At 39.5% G+C, this 24913-nt stretch overlaps 2 protein-coding genes across 3 annotated transcripts in view; one reads left to right on the top strand and one right to left on the bottom strand.

Annotated features, from left to right (window-relative positions):
- Nucleotides 1-19069, bottom strand: part of LOC124615390 (pleckstrin homology domain-containing family F member 2) — a 133913-nt gene extending 114844 nt beyond the window's left edge. The window contains exons 1-3 of one of the 2 annotated variants that reach the window (XM_047143216.1): nt 18986-19069; nt 18689-18753; nt 4066-4203 (exon numbers count right to left, since the gene is read on the bottom strand). In XM_047143216.1, coding sequence (XP_046999172.1) covers nt 4066-4203; nt 18689-18753; nt 18986-19001 — 219 coding nt within the window. In that variant the 5' untranslated portion in view covers nt 19002-19069. The other variant, XM_047143215.1, reaches the window with a different exon arrangement.
- Nucleotides 19070-19206: 137 nt separating this feature from the next.
- LOC124615391 (ribonuclease kappa-B) overlaps nt 19207-24913 on the top strand; it is a 28261-nt gene continuing 22554 nt past the window's right edge. The window contains exons 1-2 of the mRNA XM_047143217.1: nt 19207-19403; nt 19485-19607. Coding sequence (XP_046999173.1) covers nt 19335-19403; nt 19485-19607 — 192 coding nt within the window. The 5' untranslated portion in view covers nt 19207-19334. The remainder of the gene's footprint in view (nt 19404-19484; nt 19608-24913) is intronic.

Raw genomic sequence — 24913 nt, forward strand, 5'->3', positions numbered from 1 at the left:
AACACAAACTCCTTAAAACAGTATTGGGTAAGTGTGTATTACATGGAACTCTGTCAAATCACAATGATCATTTGGCAGAAGAAAACAATAGAACACTTTCATTTCATTTTTGTTACCTTCAGAAGAATGCGCTATAGTTGATGGCTGCAAATAAAGTAAGTTCCTGCAGAATATCACCCCATATATACAATTGGACTGACTCCTTCTTGGAAAATACAAATCACTTCTTTATTATCGATTGGGGGGGGGGGGGGGGGGCGGGGCATTGTCAGGAGTGACAGTAGTGTTACATCTACTACACTAAGGTAATTATTAACTAATTTCTTGTACTACTGCACACTAATCAATAACTACGACCAGTGTGAAGCTACAAGAAAGGGGCACAGTAGAGTGAGATGACTCTGGTTACATTATCCGAAAATGAGCCAATGTCATATACTTGAGGGGGGATATGGGCAGATTGATGAAAGGTGGACATAAGAAATTGGAAGGGGTACGAAATGGTATGCAGCAAGGACAGTGGGTACTCAAAGGAAGAAGTGAAGGTTTATTAGAATGTGTTGTGAAGTACATTAGGTGGCACATAGTTAGGGGATTATCTGATAATGAGCAGAGGGTGGGAGAGCAAACACAGCAAAAATGACAAGGAGATGGCTAATACTGAAGCAAAGGAGTGGAGGTCTGGGGCTGAGGGGAGGGGGAGTGGGACTATAGGTTAATGTTTATGAAACAAAATATGACAGTACAGTTTCTGATAAAATTTTACACTTTCTAACCTCTAACTGTACATTGTTAACATATTTCAACAGTCGTCATGGGAAGTTAAGATGACAGAACAGGTGATTTGTACAGCCAATGACATCACAATGTTTTCATTTTGACTGATGGAGAAATATTAGATATCTAACAAAACAACAACCTTAACATACTTGTTACTAGAGTTCAATAGAACTGAACTTTCGGAGAAAAACACTGTTTGTAGGAGCAAATACACACAAACAAATTATGGGTAATTTAATGTGGGGTTTTCATTAAATGCTTTTGCTTTATCTTGGTGTTTCTGTTACTGACCATTGAACAACAGGATTCTCAATGCAAGTAACCAAAAAATAATGGAAAAAAACTATAACCTTCCAAGCTAATATACCATTTTACAGTCTATAAAATGCACTTTTTTCGTCAAAAAATTGCCTCGAAATTAATGTAAACATGTCCATTGTTTGATTTAAAATCCTCACCAGTCTTACAAATGGCCACATACTCGAAGCTAAGGGAAACCTATCTGGCAACTTAAGAGATTCAATTGGCAAGAGCAGTACACCGATGCGACGCCCATGATTTGCGGAGATTCGAACGTTTGCTAACACTGTCTCCCTCCCACCTCATCATCACAAACCCAGGACAGTGTATAGCGTATGATGCGTCATTGCAGTTTACGGTGCCAGTGAACTCTAATTGAAAGCGATTTGCGTTATTGATAACAGTACAATACTTTTGTTAGTAGTTAGTTTTGTAATGGAACAAATAAAATGTATTCATATGATGTAGGTTATAAATTGAAAGGAATAGCATATGCAGAAGAACATAGAAACAGAGCAGCTGAGTGGCATTTTGGCCCTCCACCAAAAGAAAAAAACCATTCGCAATTCGTGGTATAGTAAAGAACAACTGAAAAAAATGGGTAAGACTAAATGTGCAAATAGAGGACTGAATGCAAAACGGCCAAAACTAGGAGATCCAGGATGGAATAATGATAAGATTATGAAAAGGCTTGTTCCTACTCACCATATATCGGAGATGCTGAGTTGCAGATACGCACAACAAAAAGACTGTCAAATATACCTTTAACCAAACAGGCCTTCATAAGAATAGACAAAACAGCCAAACATACTCCCCCCCCCCCCCCCCCCCCACACACACACACACACACACACACACAAAATCACAGTATCTGGCTGCCAAGCCCGAGGTTGGTGCTATAGTTTTATAAAGCGCCATGGATTTAGCATGCAAACCGAAACCAAAATATATCAGAGTATGCCACAAGAGTATGAAGAGAAAATATTATCTTTCCATCACTTCATTACTCAACACTGAAAGAAAACAAGTGTAGAACTAAGCCAAATAGCGAATAAGGACGAAACTCCTCTGGCATTTGATATCCCAAGTAACATAACTGAAAGGCGCTGAAACTGTAACTATAAAAACAAGTGGACATGAAAAATTCACTACACTGTTATCCTTTCACATTGTGTTGACGATACCAAACTTAATCCTATAATCATTTCTAAGTAAAATACAATGCCAAAACCTTCTGAAATATGGCGATGTGTTGTTGTTCATGTACATGCCAAACAGTGGATGGATTAAGCTGATATGAAATTATGGATTAACAGGCAGAGGGAGAGAAGGAAAGGTACTTTACTGAAGAAGAGTTCTCTTTTTGTGCTGTATCAGTTTAGCAGTCAAAAACTGGAACAGAGAAATGCTTGCTGTTATTCCGGAAGGACTGACTTCACAATCGCAACCTGTTGATGATTCAATAAATATCTAAAGCATTTACAGTGTACATGGGAGAGGAGCGAAACAAATAGACAATGGATGAAACCTAACACGAATTCACGCCAAAGGGAGCTTTAAAATTACCTGCAAACAAACAAGTATGTCAGTGGATAAAACAATTGTGGATCTAGAGTGAGAGAAGACATTATTGCTAAATCTTTCAGGAAGTGCAGCATAAGTAACCCTCTCAATGGCAGTGAAGACTGTCTTATATATGAATAGGATGACAAAGAGGACGAAGAAAAGAAGAAGTAGAAGAAAGTTCAGATGATTCAGGCACTTTAAAGGTAAGTTCGACTTTATAAACTAATTTTTTTTGTCTGGTTTTGCAGTCTAGTAATAAACATGGTAAAAACGATTAAAAAAAAAACTTAAAAATCAAGTCTTATAGTCCATAGTGTCATATTTAGTCCTTAAAATATGGAAGACGTTGGGAGTTACACAAAAAATCACTGTCACCTCTACCAAGATTTCACTTTCACGTTAGTTTGGCCAAAAGCTCTCAACCAAATTCTCACATTCCAGTGTAGCCTACACACTACACTACACTACACTACACTACAGATCAGTCTGTCACCATCACTTAGATATAATGTTCACATTCACTACCTTCATCAACCCAATCAAATTGTCACCTTCCAATCTAACAAACAACTCAGGCAGTGATACAGATCAGTCTGCCATCACAATGTAGATTCCACCTTTGAGACAAAATTATTAGAAATATTTCAACACAGACAGTATTAAAGTGCAGTCAGATACATAAAAAAACTCATGTAAGCAGCAAAAGAAAAAAATGAAGAAAGGTCCGTCCACTCAACACTTGTAATTCATATAATATTATCATCACAGCCAAGATTCATATTCCAGACAAAGGTGCTAAATTACAGAAATTTCAATATGTGTCAAAAGTAGAGTGTGAACAAATGCCATCCACAAAATACAATTAATTTGTACGGTACATTAGTGGCTTGAAGACAAGTTAACAGTTTCCAGAATGAGATTTTCACTCTGCAGCGGAGTGTGCGCTGATATGAAACTTCCTGGCAGATTAAAACTGTGTGTCGGACCGAGACTCGAACTCGGGACCTTTGCCTTTCGCGGGCAAGTGCTCTACCAACTGAGCTACCCAAGCACGACTCACACCCCGTCCTCACAGCTTTACTTCTGCCAGTACCTCGCCTCCTACCTTCCAAACTTTACAGAACCTGCAAGGTTCGCAGGAGAGCTTCTGTAAAGTTTGGAAGGTAAGAGGCGAGGTACTGGCAGAAGTAAAGCTGTGAGGACGGAGCGTGAGTCGCACTTGGGTAGCTCAGTTGGTAGAGCACTTGCCCGCGAAAGGCAAAGGTCCCGAGTTGGAGTCTCGGTCCGGCACACAGTTTTAATCTGCCAGGAAGTTTCAAGTTAACAGTTATTCATTGGCTATTACATAATATCCTGCCACTGGTTGCCTCAAAACTGACATGGAGAGATGTGCAAACATCTGCTTTTAGCCTCTCTTACCTTTTTCTTGTTAATGACGATGTTGCCATAAACAAGTATGTCATTAAACAGGAAAAACTGTCGAGCTTTCGGTTTTTTGCGACACATCTTTGTAAGGACTCCTTCTCCTACTAGGACTCTCCCTGGTACTGCCAGTGGCTGGAACAGAGCAGATGTCATACTATACAGAACGAAATTTAAAATTAACAGTGTATTACAACTGATCACAGATACTATGCCAGTACCATTAACACACACATATGGCAAAAACCATGTGACAAAATGTTCTTAGACGTTCAACCTGTCAAAGTCCACTTGCAATAGTGTAAAACAAATTTGTCCAGCTGAAAATTCAAGTAATATTTTTAATTTTACCAAATGAGCTTCATGGAAAATAAACATTCTAATTCTGTTGAGAGCGCCAATAAGATCATATTAGACACCTCCACAAATACATTACAGATCACTGTATTACTGAGATATCAAGAAATGATGCCATATATAACTTAACTGTGTGTCAATAACAAAACAGAAATTTGTGAAGGTGCTAGGATTATACAATACACTACAGATACCCACAAAATATGATGTTGGCCTAATTTCTTTACATCTGCCAACTGAGTGCAAATTTTTTGTGGCTATCAGTTACTGAGGTAGCCCACATACTGTACTGAAAATCTACAGATGCATCATCCTGGTTGAATTTTAAGTCAACACCGACCTCTTCCATCTATGACAAGTGTCATTCCATAGCATATTGAGGAAATTAGCTCTGTTACAGTGTTTCCTACATAAAAAGGCCCAAAAATATTTGTGTGTTAAGCAGAAAAAAAAAAGAAAAGAAAAAGAGAGTTTAGGTGAGCTAAGTTCACATGTACGCCTGTCCTAAAATGAGGATGCTGTTTTGCCAGCAAACGTTGCAGTATCTTGGATTTGTGGACAGTAAGTTTTCATTTATGTTGTATTTTCTCTACACATCCTTTGATCCTTGAAACAACAAACATATCACTGCATCATACAGAACTATTCATGTTACATCAGTCGCATAATCTATACATATCACGACAAAATCTAAAACTTTTGACCAAACAGTCGACATGTGCCCATCTAAGGTCACTGCAACCATCTCCACTAGGACAAGCAAACCTATGGATGAACTGCAAACTACCTATGCAAGTTGAAGCCCTCCAAATATGGCACTCCCCTATGTGTCACAACAATGATGCTCTCCCAGAAAAAAAAAATATTTGCTCACCAGTTAGAAAATCTGCAGGTATCACAGAAAATTTGGAGTTTCGGCCCAGCTGTATCGATCATCCTGTGACAAGAAAAATGTCGCTGGAAATCTGTAGTGACAGCAACTCATCATTTCAAAATGAACAACTGTTGATTTTCACAACAGAGCACTTCTCCAAGTTACAATTCCTCATTGATATAAACACTGACAACCGAGTTTACCCTTCTTGTCTTTCACAGTTAATACCAATAGAATTTATATGTATGTTGCAACTGGATTTTTCGTCAAGACTTATGACCACATCATCTTGCCTCTCAAATTCAATCTTCAACATGAACTTATTTGGAGATTTATTATCGCCAACTAGCAATTCCCTATGGGTGCGGCACACCTGTATCATTCCATTGCTTCCTCCCAGATATTCACTATCAATGGTTACTTGACTCGACAACACATTTATATAGTCATTAATACCTATGTAACGCCAACCTTGCTGGCAACAAAATGACTGATGGTGATTCACTACTTCCCTGAGGTTACAAATCTGTTGCCTAGACCACCACTGACAAGACACTCAATGGCAAACCATCCCATAACTACACGAGGACCACCAGTCCATGCATAGCCTCATCAGCTGCTTGCAAACAAGCTCATGACTGCAAAGCAAAAGTTCTCTTTCATGCTAGCATAAGACATCTGTCATCCTTCAGATAGCAAGGGCTTTGCTACTCTACAATGTCACTTAGAAGAGCAGCAAGTGGAACCCTTGTGCAGACTTTGGCTATCTTATCACCAGAAGAATACTCGAGCGTCACTCTGGGCCACATACTGAGCTGATGATTTTTCTACGAAATTCATGGAAACACAATTTCCTTCATGATCAACAATATCCAAGTTTTTTTATCATACAACCATTGCACTAAGAAGGTATACCCAAAATTAATGTTTGCACTCCACTCAGACTTTACAAATTTCTTCAAATGCCATTCAGACTAAGTAATGCCTCTCTCACTTTCCAGCAATAGGGTTAGGTTAGTGTTTTTTAACGTCCCGTCGACAACGAGGTCATTAGAGACGGAGCGCAAGCTCGGGTTAGGGAAGGATGGGGAAGGAAATCGGCCGTGCCCTTTCAAAGGAACCATCCCGGCATTTGCCTGAAACAATTTACAGGAATCACGGAAAACCTAAATCAGGATGGCTGGAGACGGGTTTGAACTGTCGTCGTCCTGAATGCGAGTCCAGTGCGCTAACCACTGTGCCACCTCGCTCGGTTTCCAGCAATACATGGATGAAATAACTAGAGACTTAAAGAATTCTGTTATGTCAATATCGATGAGCGATTTATAATGCAGTCTAGTAGCAGTGCATCTAGCCTACCAACAGCAGACGTTCACAAGACTGTGAGAACACAGCTTAGTGATTAGCATGCCAAAATCAGTGGAAGTAAAATTCCTAGTATATTTTATCAATTTGCAATGAATCCTGCCACCTCAAGACAGTGTGGAAGTTATTTATTAGTTTCCACAATCCACAGTCACACATAAATTAGGGTCATTACATAAAGAGTGGTTTAGAGATTCCTGCAGGTCCATCATGTATTTCGCTGAAGTTTTGTGTGAACTTTCACACATATTTCCAATGAATATTGGTAAAGTTTCATGATCACCAATTCAGAGACATTCATTTGTTTCCCATAATGCAGCTTTCAACAGTGCACCACTGAGTTTTCAGCAACTTTTGAGACATATCACCTTGTTGTTGTTGTCTTCAGTCCTGAGACTGGTTTGATGCAGCTCTCCATGCTACTCTCTCCTGTGCAAGCTTCTTCATCTCCCAGTACCTACTGCAACCTAAATCCTTCTGTATCTGTTTAGTGTATTCATCTCTTGGTCTCCCTCTACGATTTTTACCCTCCACGCTGCCCTCCAATGCTAAATTTGTGATCCCCTCATGCCTCAGAACATGTCCTACCAACCGGTCCCTTCTTCTTGTCAAGTTGTGCCACAAACTCCTCTTCTCCCCAATTCTATTCAATACCTCCTCATTAGTTATGTGATCTACCCATCTAGTCTTCAGCATTCTTCTGTAGCATCACATTTCCAATGCTTCTATTCTCATCTTGTCCAAACTATTTATCGTCCATGTTTCACTTCCATGCATGGCTACACTCCACACAAATACTTTCAGAATCGACTTCCTTACACTTAAATCTATACTCAATGTTAACAAATTTCTCTTCTTCAGAAACACTTTCCTTGCCTTTGCCAGTCTACATTTTATATCCTCTCTACTTCGACCATCATCAGTTATTTTGCTCCCCAAATAGCAAAACTTCTTTACTATTTTAAGCGTCTCATTTCCTAATCTAATTCCCTCAGCATCACCCGACTTAATTCGACTACATTCCATTATCCTCGTTTTGCTTTTGTTGATGTTCATCTTATATCCTCCTTTCAAGACACTTTCCATTCCGTTCAACTGCTCTTCCAAGTCCTTTGCTGTCCCTGTCAGAATTACAATGTCATCGGCGAACCTCAACATTTTTATTTCTTCTCCATGGATTTTAATACCTACTCCGAATTTTTCTTTTGTTTCCTTTACTGCTTGTTCAATATACAGATTGAATAACATTGGGGACAGGCTACAACCTCGTCTCACTCCCTTCCCAACCACTACTTCCCTTTCATGCCCCTCGACTCTTATAACTGCCATCTGGTTTCTGTACAAATTGTAAATAGCCTTTTGGTCCCTGTATTTTACTCCTGCCATCTTTAGAATTTGAAAGAGAGTACTCCAGTCAACATTGTCAAAAGCTATCTCTAAGTCTACAAATGTTAGAAATGTAGGTTTGCCTTTACTTAATCTACCTTCTAAGATAAGTCGTATGGTCAGTATTGTCTCACGTGTTCCAACATTTCTGCGGAATCCAAACTGATCTTCCCCGAGGTCGGCTTCTACCAGTTTTTCCATTCGTCTGTAAACAATTCGCATTAGTATTTTGCAGCTGTGACTTATTAAACTGATGTTTCAGTAATTTTCACATCTGTCAATATCTGCTTTCTTTGGGATTGGAATTATTATATTCTTCTTGAAGTCTGAGGGTATTTCGCCTGCCTCATACATCTTGCTCACAGGATGGTAGAGTTTTGTCAGGACTGACTCTCCCAAGACCGTCAGTAGTTCTAATGGAATGTTGTCTACTCCCGGGGCCTTGTTTCAACTCAGGTCTTTCCGTGCTCTGTCAAACTCTACACGCAGTATCATCTCTCCCATTTCATCTTCATTGATGTCCTCTTTCATTTGCATAATACTGTCCTCAATTACATCACCCTTGTACAGACCCTCTATATACTCCTTCCATCTCTCTGCTTTCCCTTCTTTGCTTAGAACTGGGTTTCCATCTGAGCTCTTGATATTCATACAAGTCGTTCTCTTATCTCCAAAGGTCTCTTTAATTTTCCTGTAGGCGGTATCTATCTTACCCCTAGTGAGATAGGCCTCTACATCCTTACATTTGTCCTCTAGCCATCCCTGCTTAGCCATTTTGCACTTCCTGTCGATCTCATTTTTGAGACGTTTGTATTCCTTTCTGCCTGGTTCATTTGCTGCACTTTTATATTTTCGTGTTTCATCAATTAAATTCAGTATTTCTTCTGTTACCCAAGGATTTCTACTAGCCCTTGTCTTTTTACCTACTTGATCCTCTGCCGCCTTCACTACTTCATCCCTCAGAGCTACCCATTCTTCTTCTACTGTATTTCTTTCCCCCATTCCTGTCAATTGTTCCCTTATGCTCTCTCTCAAACTCTGTACAACCTCTGGTTTAGTCAGTTTATCCAGGTCCCATCTCCTTAAATTCCCACCTTTTTGCAGTTTCTTCAGTTTTAATCTACAGTTCATAACCAATAGATTATGGTCAGAGTCCACATCTGCCCTTGGAAATGTCTTACAATTTAAACCCTGGTTCCTAAATCTCTGTCTTACCATTATATAACCTATCTGATACCTTCTAGTATCTCCAGGATTCTTCCATGTATACAACCTCCTTTTATGATTCTTGAACCAAGTGTTAGCTATGATTAAGTTATGCTCTGTGCAAAATTCTACCAGACGGCTTCCTCTTTCATTTCTCTCCCCCAATCCATATTCACCCACTATGTTTCCTTCTCTCCCTTTTCCTACTCTCGAATTCCAGTTACCCATGACTATTAAATTTTCCATCTCCCTTCACTACCTGAATAATTTCTTTTATCTGATCATACGTTTCTTCAATTTCTTCGTCATCTGCAGAGCCAGTTGGCATATAAACTTGTACTACTGTAGTAGGCATGGGCTTCGTGTCTATCTTGGCCACAATAATGCGTTCACTATGCTGTTTGTAGTAGTTTACTCGCACTCCTATTTTTTTTATTCATTATTAACCCTACTCCTGCATTACCCCTATTTGATTTTGTATTTATAACGCTGTATTCACCTGACCAAAAGTCTTGTTCCTCCTGCCACCGAACTTCACTAATTCCCGCTATATCTAACTTTAACCTATACATTTCCCTTTTTAAATTTTCTAACCTACCTGCCCGATTAAGGGACCTGACATTCCACGTTCCGATCCGTAGAACGCCAGTTTTCTTTCTCCCAATAACGACATCCCCCTGAGTAGTCCCTGCCCAGAGATCCAAATGGGGGACTATTTTACCTTCGGAAAATTTTACCCAAGAGGACGTCATCATCATTTAACCATACAGTAAAGCTGCATGCCATCGGGATAAATTACAGCTGTAGTTTCCCCTTGCTTTCAGCCATTCACAGTACCAGCACAGCAAGGCCATTTTGGTTAGTGTTACAAGTCCAGATCAGTCAATCATCCAGACTGTTGCCCCTGCAACTACTGAAAAGGCTGCTGCCCTCTTCAGGAACCACACGTTTGTCTGGCCTCTCAACAGATACCCCTCCGTTGTGGTTGCACCTACGGTACGGCCATCTGTATCGCTGAGGCACGCAAGCCTCCCCACCAATGGCAAGGTCCATGGTTCATGGGGGTAGGCATATCACCTTAGGAAATATTTTCATGAAAGAATTAAAACTAGGCCATCTTTTAAAATGTTTTGTGTGCTCTAAAGTGAAATAAAAAAAAATATATTTCAGGTAAAAAAGTGAAGTTTAGCTTTTTACGTCTCAAAAGGTAAGTGTGTGGTAACCCGAAGCTTTGTACGTGATAACTTACAAGTGTAAGGTCTCCAAATATAAAATTTCATTCCCCCACTGCTTTCCAATAGTTGACCAATTGAGGGCAAAGCTGATGATATTTGTAAAGCACCAAAAATCGGTATTTTCAGCACACCTTTACAAAAAAAGTATATCCTGCAAACTCTTTTACATAGTTTTCATTAGGAAGGCCTTGATCTAAACTACCTAAAAAACTGATTTAGTTTTGCAATGTGAGCATATACAGTCCCAAAAACTAACGCAAGGCACAGAAGCAGTGAAAATACATGCTTATTCCACTAGTACTCAAATGAAATCTGACATTTCTTATTGTTTTATAACTGTTTAATATCCTCTGGGGAAGGTAACATTAAAAATCCCGGTCAACAGGAACTTGGGTCTTCTGCCACAACTCATATGACATATTTCAGGCAGTTTTTCTACTGTAGTAACTACAGAATCAAATTAATTGTTGTTGTCATGGTCGCCAGCCAAAGGCTGGTTTGATTCAGCTCTCCATGCTACCTATCCTGTGCAAGCCTCTTCATCAAAGTTTTTATTTCTTCTCCCTGAATTTTAATTTCTACTCCAATTTTTCCTTTTATTTACTTTACTCCTTGCTTGATACACGGATTGAATAACATCGCAGATAGGCTACAACCCTGTCTCACTCCCTTCCCAACCACTGCTTCCCTTTCGTGCCCTTCGACTCTTGTAACTGCCATCTGGATTACGTACAAACTTTAAATAGCCTTTTGCTACCAGTATTTAATCCCCACCACCTTCAGAATTTGAGAGAGAGTATTCCAGTCAACATTGTCAAAAGTTTCTCTAATTCTACAAATGCTAGAAAAGTAGGTTTGCCTTTCCTTAATCTATCTTACTAGTAGTAGGGTCAGTATTGCTTCATGTGTTCCTAAATTTCTACAGAATCCAAACTTATCTTCCCCCAGGTCAGCTTCCACCAGTTTTTCCTTCATCTATAAATAATCTGTGTTAATATTTTGCAACGGTGACTTATTAAACTGATAGTTTGATAATTTTCACAACTGTCACCACCTGCTTTCTTTGGAATTTGAATTATTAAATTATTCTTGAAGTTTTGAGGGTATTTCAGCTACCTCATACATCTTGCTCACCAGATGGTAGAGTTTTGTCAGGACTGGCTCTCCCAAGGCTGTCAGTAGTTCTAATGGAATGTTGTCTACTCCTGGGGCCTTGTTTCAACTTAGGTCTTTCAGTGCTCTGTCAAATTCTTTACACAGTATCATATCTCCCATCTCATCTTCATCTATATCCTCTTCCATTTCAATAATATTGCCCTCAAGTGTAATGCCCTTGTATAGACCCTCTATATACTACTTTCACCTTTCAGCTAACTCTTCTTTGCTTAGGACTGGTTTACAATCTGAGCTCTTGATATTCGTACAGGTGGTTCTCTTTTCTCCAAAGGTCTCTCTAATTTTCCTGTAGGTGGCATCTATCTGACCCCTAGTGATAAATGCTTCTACATCCTTACATTTGTCCTCTAGCCATTCCTGGTTAGCCATTTTCACTTTCTGTCGATCTTATTTTTGAGACGTTTGTATTCCTTTTTCCTAGTGCCTGCTTCATTTAATACATTTTTATATTTTCTCCTCTCATCTATTAAATTCAATATCTCTTGTGTTACCCAAGGATTTCTACTTGCCCTTGTCCTTTTACATAATTGATCCTATGCTGCCTTCACTATTTCATCTCTCAAAGTTACCCGTTCTTCTTCTACTGTACCCCTTTCCCCTGTTCTTGTCAATTGTATCCTAATGCTCCCTCTGAAGCTCTCTACAACCTCTTGTTCTTCAGTTTTTCCAGGTCCCATCTCCTTAAATTCCTACCTTTCTGCAGTTTCTTCAGTTTTAATCTACAGTTCATCACCAATAAATTATAGTCAGAGTCTACATCTGCCCCTGGAAATATCTTACAATTTAAAATCTGGTTCCTCAATCTCTGTCTTGCCATTATATAATCGATCTGAAACCTTCCGGTGTCTCCAGGTCTCTTCCAAATATACAACCTCCTTTCATGATTCATGATATTACCAATTTTTTTAAATCATGAACTCAATTTTGACCCAACATGTATGCAAACTTTGTGAGTGCTGATGGTAGGGAAGGCATAGCATTCATTCCTCATATCCACTTAATAATGTTACACATTTTTACTTGTGAGAATGGTGGAATTTTCATTTTGAAAGATGCAATCATTCACTGGGATACTGTCATCTAGATGGTTTCACAGGAAATATGAATTACCTACCTACTCAGTGTGACCATAAGCTTTAGAGACCATGTTAATATCAGTGTTCAGATTATTTTGTCTAATGCCTTTACCATGACTGAAATAACAACTTGCACATGCCATAATCAATGTCTGATATGATCTGTTTCTTTTTTTTAATTAAATCATGAGGTTAAGGAGGTGGATGTGTGAAGATAAGTGATCAGTTTGTATTGTCGAAAGTAACAACAAATTCGCTCTGAATCTTACATGCATATGCGCTGCCAACCTCTGCACATGGGCAGCCCATTGTAAACTTTAGCCTAAAATACTAATGGGCAGGTTTCATGTGATTGAGGAAAATATTACATTTGTAATCTGGGGCATGCCTGGCAAAATGATAAGTTAAAGAAAAATACCTGTACTTCAGGACACAACTAGGTTGATTACTCTCATGCACAGATTAGGAAATGAGGCACTTAAAGTAGTAAAGGAGTTTTGCTATTTGGGGAGCAAAATAACTGATGATGGTCGAAGTAGAGAGGATATAAAATGTAGGCTGGCAATGGCAAGGAAAGCGTTTCTGAAGAAGAGAAATTTGTTAACATCGAGTATAGATTTAAGTGTCAGGAAGTCATTTCTGAAAGTATTCGTATGGAGTGTAGCCATGTATGGAAGTGAAACATGGACGATAAATAGTTTGGACAAGAAGAGAATAGAAGCTTTCGAAATGTGGTGCTACAGAAGAATGCTGAAGATTAGATGGGTAGATCACATAACTAACCAGGAGGTATTGAATAGAATTGGGGAGAAGAGGAGTTTGTGGCGCAACTTCACTAGAAGAAGGGATCGGTTGGTAGGACATGTCCTGAGGCATCAAGGGATCACCAATTTAGTATTGGAGGGCAGCGTGGAGGATAAAAATCGTAGAGGGAGACCAAGAGATGAATACACTAAGCAGATTCAGAAGGATGTAGGTTGCAGTAGGTACTGGGAGATGAAAAAGCTTGCACAGGATAGAGTAGCATGGAGAGCTGCATCAAACCAGTCTCAGGACTGAAGACCACAACAACACAACTGTCATGCTGGACTACAGCACCAGATGTGTGATGAAATGAGGATACAACAGTGCTACCTAAAACATCTTTGACATTCAATGGTTTCTTAAGGCACCACATACCCCTACATCTGTTGTTCATTCAAAACTGTGGTTAAACTGTCAACTTGAACACCAACACAATATCGGGTTGTTAATTCCTGATCTTACAAATCAAACTTTAAAACAATGATTGACTTACAATATCATGGTGGACAGAACTTTTGGAAATGTTATGATGTTGGCATGTAACTGTTGGGGATATGTGAAAAAAAACAAGATATGATGTGCAGAGTGCATTAGACTCTATGGAATATACATGTTCCGTGTTTGATGACGGCGCTACGTAATATAATTTGGTAGTCAATTGTATTAAAATGTGTTTGGCAATTAAAGCATAAGTTTATTTTGTCCCTTAAATAGTTGTTACCTATCATTTAGCTGTGTTAATCTGCATAAACTACAACAGGTTATGGGCCCAGGTACTGGATTGCGCAAAAGGTGTGCGGAAGTTCGTATAAACTTGAATTGTGTATGCTATACAAAGAAGAAAATAACTGTAAAATGAGTACACCACAGATACCGCAAACAGAGCGGCTTGTAGGGAGTAAAAATTACGCGACCTGGATATTTGCTGTTGAGGCGTATTTGCACTTAATGACTTATGGGACATCACAAACGGTAAACTGGCACCTGTAGAATCAAGTTTTGCTACTAAGGATCGGAAGGCGAAATCAAAACTAAACATTTTAATTCATCCAGTGAATTATGTTCACACAGAAAAGACTATGTCAGCAAAGGAGGTACGGGGCAAACTGAAAAACACATTTGAAGATGGTGGTTTAACCAGAAAAGTAGGATTACTGCGTGACCTGATAACCACAAGATTGAATAAGTGAAAAGCATGGATGAATATGTGAATAAAATAATTTCAATCTCCAATTGTCTGAGGAATATTCGTTTTGAAATTGTGTTTGAATGGATTGGAACTTTATTGTTAGCTCGATTACCAGAGAAATATTTGCCAATGATTATGTGTTTGGATATTTAAATGGAACTGCTAATTATAAGTGAAAATATTCTAAAACTGGAAAATTTGGAAGCATACAGTGATGCAGACTGGGGAAATTAGTTGGAAAGCAGACATTCCAACACAAAGTTATTTTAGACTAATGGGAGGATTGATACCATGGTCTTGTAAGAGACAAAGAATTGTTGCTTTGAGTACAGTAGAAGCTGAATATATGGCCTTGTCCTCCACTATCCAAGAAGCTCTTTGGATCCATACACTGATGAGTGAAATAGAATCTCCTCCAACATTAAAGCTAACTGTGGTATTTTGGGAAATACGGAAGTATCCGATCCCACCTGTCTCTTTTGACCTGTGACATCACAAATATGGCGGAAACGACTATAAACCACGATTCCAATATGACACATATAAAGTCGTTACATACACATGATAAAGACGAAAATACATTAAAAAAAAACACACACACACACACACACACACGTTTCACAAAAAGCCTAATGACACTAATGGGACAAGCGCTGGAAATTGGGGTTTTTTTGGTGGGGACAAACTAAATATAAACAAATTTAGACACCCACCCCCATACAAAACCACGCAAAACGACGAAAAAAAACCGACAACACGAAACTCCCCAAATTCCACTAAACACAATATCATCTGGAATCGGACACTTCCCCTGAGCTATATAGCACAACAGCAGCTCCCGAGCCCATAAATTGGGACCGAACACTTCCCTTGACCTACACAGCTCAAAAATATCTCCCGATACCAATACCAACAGCCAGAGCCACACATTGTGATAAAACACTTCCCTCGACCCCAACACACAACACATACACCAAAAACAAAAAAATAAAAACTTACCACAAAAAAGTTCCAACGCAACAAACTAGGTTGGCCACCACAATCACACACAGGCACACACCCAGACTCCCCCCCCCCCCCCACCACACACACAACCGCACAACCACAAACCAACGAAAAAATACTCAACCAAAAGAACGACCCGACCCACCCACACCTCACCCCCCCCCCAACCAACTCAACCTCCCCCCTCACCCAAAAATATAAAAAAACCATAAACAAAAACCAAATGCAACATAAAAAATTCTCAATCACACATTACAACTCAACAAAAACTTCACCAAAATAGATCCTCCACAACTAAAATACAAACAACACCCCGCCCCCCCCCCCCCTCTCTCTCTCTCTCTCTCTCTCTCTCTCTCTCTCTCTCTCTCTCTCTCTCTCTCTCTCTCTCTCTCTCACACACACACACACACACACACACACACACACACACACAGTCTAACTCAAAATAAACCACCCACCCCATCCTGAGCCGCAGCCAGCCACCCAGCCACCCACCCACCCTAACCAACCACTTTCGGCCTATACATTTTACTAACAGCCATTAAAAAAAAACAGAAAACACAATAGCCATCAGGGACACTCTTCCGCCAACAGTACTCATCTACTGAAGGTTGGAAGAGCGCCTCTCCCCCTCCCAAAAACTGTCTTAACAGCCCCCCACATCCCCTCTATTGTATTTGTGCAAGCCCCTGTCTCATAACTTTTTAAACTCTAAGCTATGGTTAATGACTACGTGATTGAATCCTCTCTCACCCAACCCCCTATATGAAGAAAATGCATCTGAAACTACTGTGGACCCCGGTTCTATGTACTCCTCAAGTAACCCCACTAATTCCTCCTTAGATCTCCCTTCCACAACCCTAAAAACACATTCAGAACACTTCTCCTCCCCCCCCCTTCGGCCCCGGAACAACATCCCCCCCACACCCAGACACCAACCACAGACTTACCCCTCCCATACTTCCTTTTCCCAAACTGCGGCTCGTCCACTTCCACAACCACCCCACGCCGGCCCAACTTACGCCTGTACTTAATAACCTCAGAACACACTTCACAGCAAAAAGAAAACCAATCAAGCACACTCCTCTCACTCACACCAGTCTCAAGCGCACAAAAACTGTGTGAGGACCTATAACAAAAATAATAAGTAATCAGTAAAATCTCACGCATGCCCAACCTACACTTCTCAAAACAGGAACCACACCGTATGGAACGTCAAATGTAATCCTTTCGACATCGCCACATATAACAGTCCCTGGACCGAGATGCCAGAACTTCAGTCAGCTTCATTTCTTGCCCACAAATGGAGCACTTCACGATCCCAGCAAGTAACCCAAACAGCTGTAAAAACTTTATCAGCTCCAAAACGGTATTTCCCATTATATCATGCAGATGAGCACTATTTAATTTTATCCTTCATATCTATTCCTGAACAAAAACAACAACCAATTAATTTACTCAAATTATGACACGACCTTCACACAAAACCACTAAATTGTTAACTCACTGAAATGAATTCCACTACAAACACAGCCAACACTCGAACAATTCTGTATAATGAGCAAGACTAAACTGAGCCCATTACACCACACAAACTAAAGCCTTTAACATACCACCAGAGAGCACAACAAACCACAACACGACAACATCTACAAACACGTCACACTCACAAACCAAACTCCACGCCGTCATGACGTTACACACCACAACACCCTTATGTCACGGACCAAAGCCGATGGGTGGAATAGGACGCTTCTGTCAACCCAGCATCACTTTATAAGACATCACGTGGAACAGTGGAATATAATCCTCAGTTATCTATGCACAGAAGAAATGTTATCTGATCTCCTAACTAAGCCTCTCAGTAAGGACAAATTTCAGAAGCTGGTGAAACATTATGGTTTAACCTGGAATGTATAGTGTTGAGTATCTGAAAAGTATTATTTCAGGGGTGGGCATTGGGGATATGTGAACAAACATTTTTCAGCTTGCATAGTGGTGCACAAGATATGACGTGCAGAGTGCATTACACTCTATGGAATATAAATGTTCCGTGTTTGTTGAAAGGGCAACGTAATATAATTTGGTAGTCAAATGTATTAATATGCATTGAGCGAATAAAGCATAAGCTTATTTTGTCCCTTAAATAGTTGTTACCTATCATTTAGCTACATAAACTACAACAGTAACTGAAGTGACAGCTACATTTCTGCCTACAGTTCATAGTGTTAAACAAATGGTGGTTGCAATGACATCATCTCTGGTAGTTACTGCTGCTACAAGCTTTTAGAAAAAGTGCACAATGCTAAAAGCTACAACTGCAAAGCAGATGACAACAAAGTAACAGACTTATTTCAAGATATGCTTGTGCACTTATTGAAGTACAAATCACATGGAAGCAATTTTCACAGTACTAGATACTGGAATGTTGCTTCTCTGGTTTGGCTGTTTTAATGTGTCAACTACAATTGTGTGGCGTGATGAAGGGCAACTGGTAGTTAACAGTTTCAAAAGCCAATAAACGGATGGCTCAGACCAAAATAATATGGTGAATAATGCTATAAAAACATATTTAGCACCTTAACACAAAATTGTTCAAGACAGAAATTGTTCTACTCTGGCATAAGTTTTTTTATTGAGCAAAGTGTGGCGTGTATCTATCATTCGGTCTGTATTACTCTTTCAATTTCTCTTGAGTTTTTCACCCTTGCTCATCAATGTGTAACCTAGTGACTACTTGTTACCCTGTACGGTATTCATACTCTTGTAAATATCTTACTCTCTTGTCGGAGCTATCGCGTAAACGTTTTCAGTTTGCGTAGCTCTGTCATCAAAAATCTTTTCACAGAAGATTCTAGATTGCGACGCTTGTTTTTCCTTATTATCCAAATCAACACGCATCATATTTGGTGACATTAGCTGTATGAGTAAGAAATAATCTTACCTGTCCCGAACTGCCGAAGCAGCTCTCCACCATGGCAATGCGTCGCGCATTAGCTTCACTGTTAACTAGAAACATTACACATTATTACTGACAGTTTTAAACTGCTCACACCCATAACATTAGGAAAAAGACTTCAAATTACACTATCTCTTCTAAGTACTAAGACACGCACAAGTATCTTTTATTGACATAAAGAAAGCCTAATCGCAGCATGCGTATGAAAAACATCCATAAAAACTTGAAATTCCAAATTGTGTTATCACATTCTATAGCAGAAACAGTCACAAGTATCCTTACCCAGCCTATCGACCATGTTTCGTTCCTACACCTCATACCAAAGATTCACAGAACTATGTACAACATTGACTCACTCCAATAAACATTTTCATTGAGAAAATAGTTAACTACTGATTATACATTAAAAAACCTTAAAATTATTTTCTCGCTATGGAAGCATATTTTCAAGTTACTAATATGATTCATTTAATTTCACATTTTGGACAAACCCGAGGGTTCGAGACTATAGATCACATGAGTAACAAGTGAAGGCGTAACCAACCCAGATACATTTCATGGGCATAGCCGGGAGTTGAGGAAGAAGTTTTTTTTATTAAACTTTGAACAACGGGGAAGTATAGTGTTAATAATGAAGTTCTGTGGACCGAAGCTGTCGCTCTGCGGACTTATTATAAGCGTTTGGGGTATCATACAACTTGTAAGTTTCATTACTGCTCTTTTTTCAATGAGGGCGATCAGCTGTTCTCTACGTAAAAACTTCTGCGTTAAATTTTTGCAGGTACTTATGGGTATATTTTATTATGTACGGAGTGTGGCATTGGCAGATGATCTTCCTGGTGTGGAAAAGGAATTTGAGAATCTTAGCGAGTTCTATGCTGCTGCTGATGCAGGGTACTTGCAGGTACAAATGGCCGTTTGTTACATTATTTCTAACTTCAGTTTTTCTTAGAATATTGTTTACTTTCTACACCGTGCAACCTTTCATTTGATGTATACAGCACGAGAGACTAGTTAAAATCTCTTCTAGAATAGTTTCATTCATGGGACACTTGTGACAATACCGAAAGTCAAGATAACATTCTCACTTTGAAAAAGTGTTCTGACTTGTGGATTCTGAGCTGTCGTTGATGGATTCTGACTTGTCATTGATGTATCGTGATTGCAACGCAATCCTGTAAATGAAAATAGTAGCTCAAATGAATTCTGAAAATTGCAGTACATATTTTGCAAGAGATTTAATTGTGCTATATAATGGATAAATATATTTCACATGTATTCACGTATAAAGCATATTATTGTATAAGCAGCAAAGTAAAACAGCACTCTTATATTAAGGTATAAACGATAAAATGTCAATGTAAGTAATCCGTTTCTGCCCAAAGTCGGAATGTAGGTCACATGACTTAAAACTTTGCATTGAATATTATCATCTGGTAGCCACAAAAATTCCCATCACCATGAAAGAAAATTTGGGTAAGAGTTGCATAGCTCCAACCTCCCCCCCCCCTTTTTTTCATATTTGTTATATAATTTGTAAAATATTCATCGCAGATTGGGGTACCGAGCGAGGTGGCGCAGCAGTTAGCACACTGGACTCGCATTCAGGAGGACGACGGTTCAATCCCGTGTCCGACCATCCTGATTTAGGTTTTCCGTGATTTCCCTAAATCACTCCAGGCAAATGCCAGGATGGTTCCTTTGAAAGGGCACGGCAGACTTCCTTACCCATCCTTCCCTAATCCGATGAGACCAATGACCTCGCTGTCTGGTCTCCTTCCCCAAAAAATAACAAAAAACAAACAGGATTGGGGTATCATATAATACCACATTCCCTGAACGTACTTACATAAACTCACAACCAAATTATCACCTTTAAACCAAATCTTAGAACTCAGGTTATGCTGTAGGTCAATCTGTTACCACAAAGATGTTTTGGAGCAAGGGGACAGGGCAAAATTTGTGTGCAGTAGATTTTGCGTATAATAAATGTGTAGTAGAGGTGATATCAGTTGCTTTAGAATAGTAGATTATCAGTCTTGGCAATGTGTATCTATGTCAAGTTGGAAGTAGTCAATGGAAGATAGCACGTGGTAACCATTGACCAAATGTTAATCAGTTATGTCATTGTGCATATTGTCATTTCTGTTATTGGTATAAAATAATCTCCACTAACTCACTGTGTCCACACCCTCTACCAAACAGTCTCCCCTTCGCTATCCTGTCACTCCCTCCCATTCCATGCCTTCATGTCATCATCATTGTGCCCCACGCAAACTCACTGGCTCAGGTGCCAAAGTGCTACATTACATCCCATATACCTGCTGCCCCCACCTCTCACATTCCCATCCTGCCCAAAAGCTGCCCAGCTCAGGGCCACTGGCTACCCCTCCCCAACCCGTCCTCCCATTTCCTGCCTTTGTCTTCCTTCACCCACCCTTTACAAAACAACCCCTTACTAGAGTCCACTGACCATACTACAACATTGGAATTGCGTGCTCAGGTGGCACTGTTTGCGTGCGTACACTTCCTTATTTTCTGGAAGCTTGCTAGTTTTCATTTTATTCTTGTCTGTTTCTCGATTACTCGTTGCTTCTGCTGTTTTTGACCCTGCAAATGAAGTGTTTTCCATAAAAATTTACACTAGCATTTGGTTAATGTTGTTGTTACGTTATTATTTCAAAGACCATCAAAATGAAAATGTCATTACGCAATTGGCTATAGAAGTAAGCTATTTTTGCCACTACAACTTCCCATAATACTCTGTGACAGGCATTACTTACACATCCGTAAAGACGTGTGTGTTCAGCCTCTCATAAATTTTTACCTCAGACTGATCTGTAGTGTGGCACAACCTCTAAGAGATTAAAAGGTGACAGTGTTGCCAACAAATATGAGGTATTAAAATATTTACAAATCTTGTTACGGAACAATATTTTACAAGTATTGGACATACTGAGCTGTTTATAACTTCCAGTCTGAGAATGTTGTGGATCATAGCAAACGAATGGATTTGTAGGTTCTGTATTTCTTTCTCAGCATATGGTCTAAAGCTTAAGTTGGACTCTCAACTCTATTGTTTCTCCTGAAATGCTAGTCCAGAAGCATAACAGGAAAGCTCCATTGGAGGTTAGAAGGCATAAAGAGAAGCAAGTGAAAAGTTGAAATTTAGAAGCAGTTATTTCGAACTGTCTGTATTTAACAGAAGGTGTAAAAGAGAAACAGATGCTAGTTAACAGTTATAACCTATTTCTTCCTGTTATTGTACATTTATTCCAAAAATGAAAGAATAGGTTGATGGTCTTAACTACACAATGTTTTCACATGTCATGAAAAAAAAAAATCACAATCGAAAAGATTGTGTTAAATTAAAAGTAGTGTTGAGATAGCAGTCGTCCAAATCTATCAAATGATTAACCAGTAAAAAATCTGTGTTAGAAAAAAAAGTTTGCAGAGCATTATTGCAAACAAGAAACATTTAGGCCAAACTGATTTAGTCAGCGTAGAAAAATTAAGAACACAATAGCGAACATGCATAACAACAATGATTTACAGTGATACTCTACAAGGAAAAAAGGGAAAATCCAAGACACTCGATAACCAAAGATTAATATATCAAGGAGCTCATGAGGAGTGTGACATAAATTGCTATTCCTTCACTCTGCCTCAACGCTACGTAATTTTTATATACAACATTTCATATTCCTAATCCTTGTGACATGTTTTCAATTTTTTGTTTTCATAAGGAATTTGTAAAAATATCAGTTAACTGATTTTCTGAAGCGGTATGCTTGGCATCTATTTTCCTTGTCAAGTGTAAGTTTGTAACAAACTCATACTTAACATCTATGTGTTTTAGCCCCTTATGTCCCTGTTTACAGGGAGATGCAATACAAGTCTGATTGTCTTCATAAGTCAAGTTTTTCATTTTTCAAATTTTTTAGGTCTTGGAATAGCATCTCAAACCACAAATATTCTCCAGCACAACTGCAAGTGATGCAAATTCTGCTTCTGTATAAGAAAAAGCTACAGTACTGTTTTTTTAGTTCCCCAATTTAGTGTTACCGAAGAGCTTGATAGCGTAGCCTGATGAGTTTTGTGTCTGCACTGTTGGCCCCCGGCATCAACATAAACTACTACATCAGTAAACACTTCCAGGCTAAGTTGGCGTTGTCGATCTGTAGAACTTCTTCTCCCTGACGTTTCGTTCTCAACTACGGAGAACATCTTCAGAGGTGAGTCAATGACTGGCTGCTAGGAGCTGGGGCCGCCGCTTATATGGATATCGTAGCGGGTGCCACCGCACATCACGTGGCGTCAATGTGCAGCTATCTCTGGCTATTGTCTGTTCTCTCCATTGCAGGCAATCGATTGTCACGTGATTGATGCAACGTCGACCGCCATACCTTATCCAATTTTAATCCTTCTTCTTTACGATTAAAATTGTATTGATGTTTGTGGATTTCAATTGCCTCTCTATACATACGTGTATAATAGTGCGACGTCCTCGCTAGTACGCTTGTTTCCCCAAATTTTATTTCGTGATCTCCATCCTTAAAAACATGTTCCGCTACTGCCGATTTGTCGATATGTCCCAAGCGACCGTGTATTGATGCTTCTTTTTGTAGTTCCTACGTAAACCCTGGCACAACTACACGGAATTTTATATACCCCTGGGGTGGCTAGGGGGTGACGAGCATCTCTTGTTGATCTTAGGCATTCACTAATTTTCTTAGTAGGTCTAAAAATGGTCTCTACCTGAAACTTGGCTAGTACTTTCCCAATGCGATCCGTGATATTATGGATGAACGGAAGAAATACTTTTCCAGCTGATGGTTGTTGCTGTCTCCTATTTTTAGGCATTTTTCTATTTGGGTGAAGTGCTCGGTTAATCTCGTTTTTCGTATAACCATTTTTCGCAAAGGCCATTCGTAAATGATTTAGTTCTTCTTGTAAGTAGCCTGGTTCACAAATATTATTGGCCCTATCCACTAGTGTTTTTATGACCCCCTTCTTTTGCCTAGGGTGGTTTGAGTTCTTATGGAGGTAGCGATCAGTATGTGTACCTTTCATGTAGACCTTATGGCCTAAGGTCCCATCTGCCCATTTGATAACTGATACATCCAAGAAGTTAAGTTGTCCATTCTTCTCCTTCTCCATAGTAAATTTAATCTTTGGGTTGATACTATTTAAGTGTACCAGGAAATCATTCAAGTCTTCTTCCTCAAGATTCCATATTACAAAGGCATCATCCACATACCGATACCACTTCGAGGGGCTTTTTTTGGCCGACTGCAGTGCTTGATGTTCAAAATATTCCATGCATAAATTCACAATTGTGGGACTTAGGGGGCTTCCCATAGCTACCCCATCAATCTGTTCATAAAATTCACCATTGTACTGAAAATAGGTCGAGGATAGACAGTGTTGGAACAAGGCTACTATATCATTAGGGAACATATCGGCTATATGGGAGAGACCTTCATCAACTGGAACCATCGTGAACAAAGACACTATATCAAAACTGACAAGGATGTCATTAGGATCAACAGTAATTTCCCTCAATTTCTCAATGAAGTGTAGAGAGTTTTTAATATGACTCTCAGTTTTGCCTATGTAAGGTTGTAACAAAGAGGCAAGGTGTCTGGGTAGTTCTTGGGTAGGAGCTCCAATTGCGCTGACTATTGGTCTCAGAGGAACATCAGGCTTATGTATCTTTGGTAATCCATATAATCTCGGAGGATAAGCCTCCGTTTTACAAAGATACTTTTTATCTTCTGTAGGAAGCACAAAAGAAACTGTCGCTTGGGACATAATGACAAATCGGCAGTAGCGGAACATGTTTTTAAGGATGGAGATCACGAAATAAAATTTGGCGAAACAAGCGTGCTAGCGAGGACGTTGCACTATTATACACGAGAGGCAATTGAAATCCACAAACATCAATACAATTTTAATCGTAAAGAAGAAGGATTAAAATTGGATAAGATACGGCAGTCGATGTTGCATCAATCACGCGACAATCGATTGCCTGCAATCGAGAGAACAGACGATAGCCAGAGATAGCTGCACATTGACGCCACGTGACGTGCGGTGGCGCCCCCTACGATATCCATATAAGCGGCGGCCCCAGCTCCTAGCAGCCAGTCGTTGACTCACCTCGGAAGATGTTCTCCGTAGTTGAGAACGAAACATCAGGGAGAAGTAGTT

Source organism: Schistocerca americana, chromosome 5 (assembly GCF_021461395.2).
Source record: "Schistocerca americana isolate TAMUIC-IGC-003095 chromosome 5, iqSchAmer2.1, whole genome shotgun sequence".
In the NCBI taxonomy this organism is placed as follows: Eukaryota; Metazoa; Arthropoda; class Insecta; order Orthoptera; family Acrididae; genus Schistocerca; species Schistocerca americana.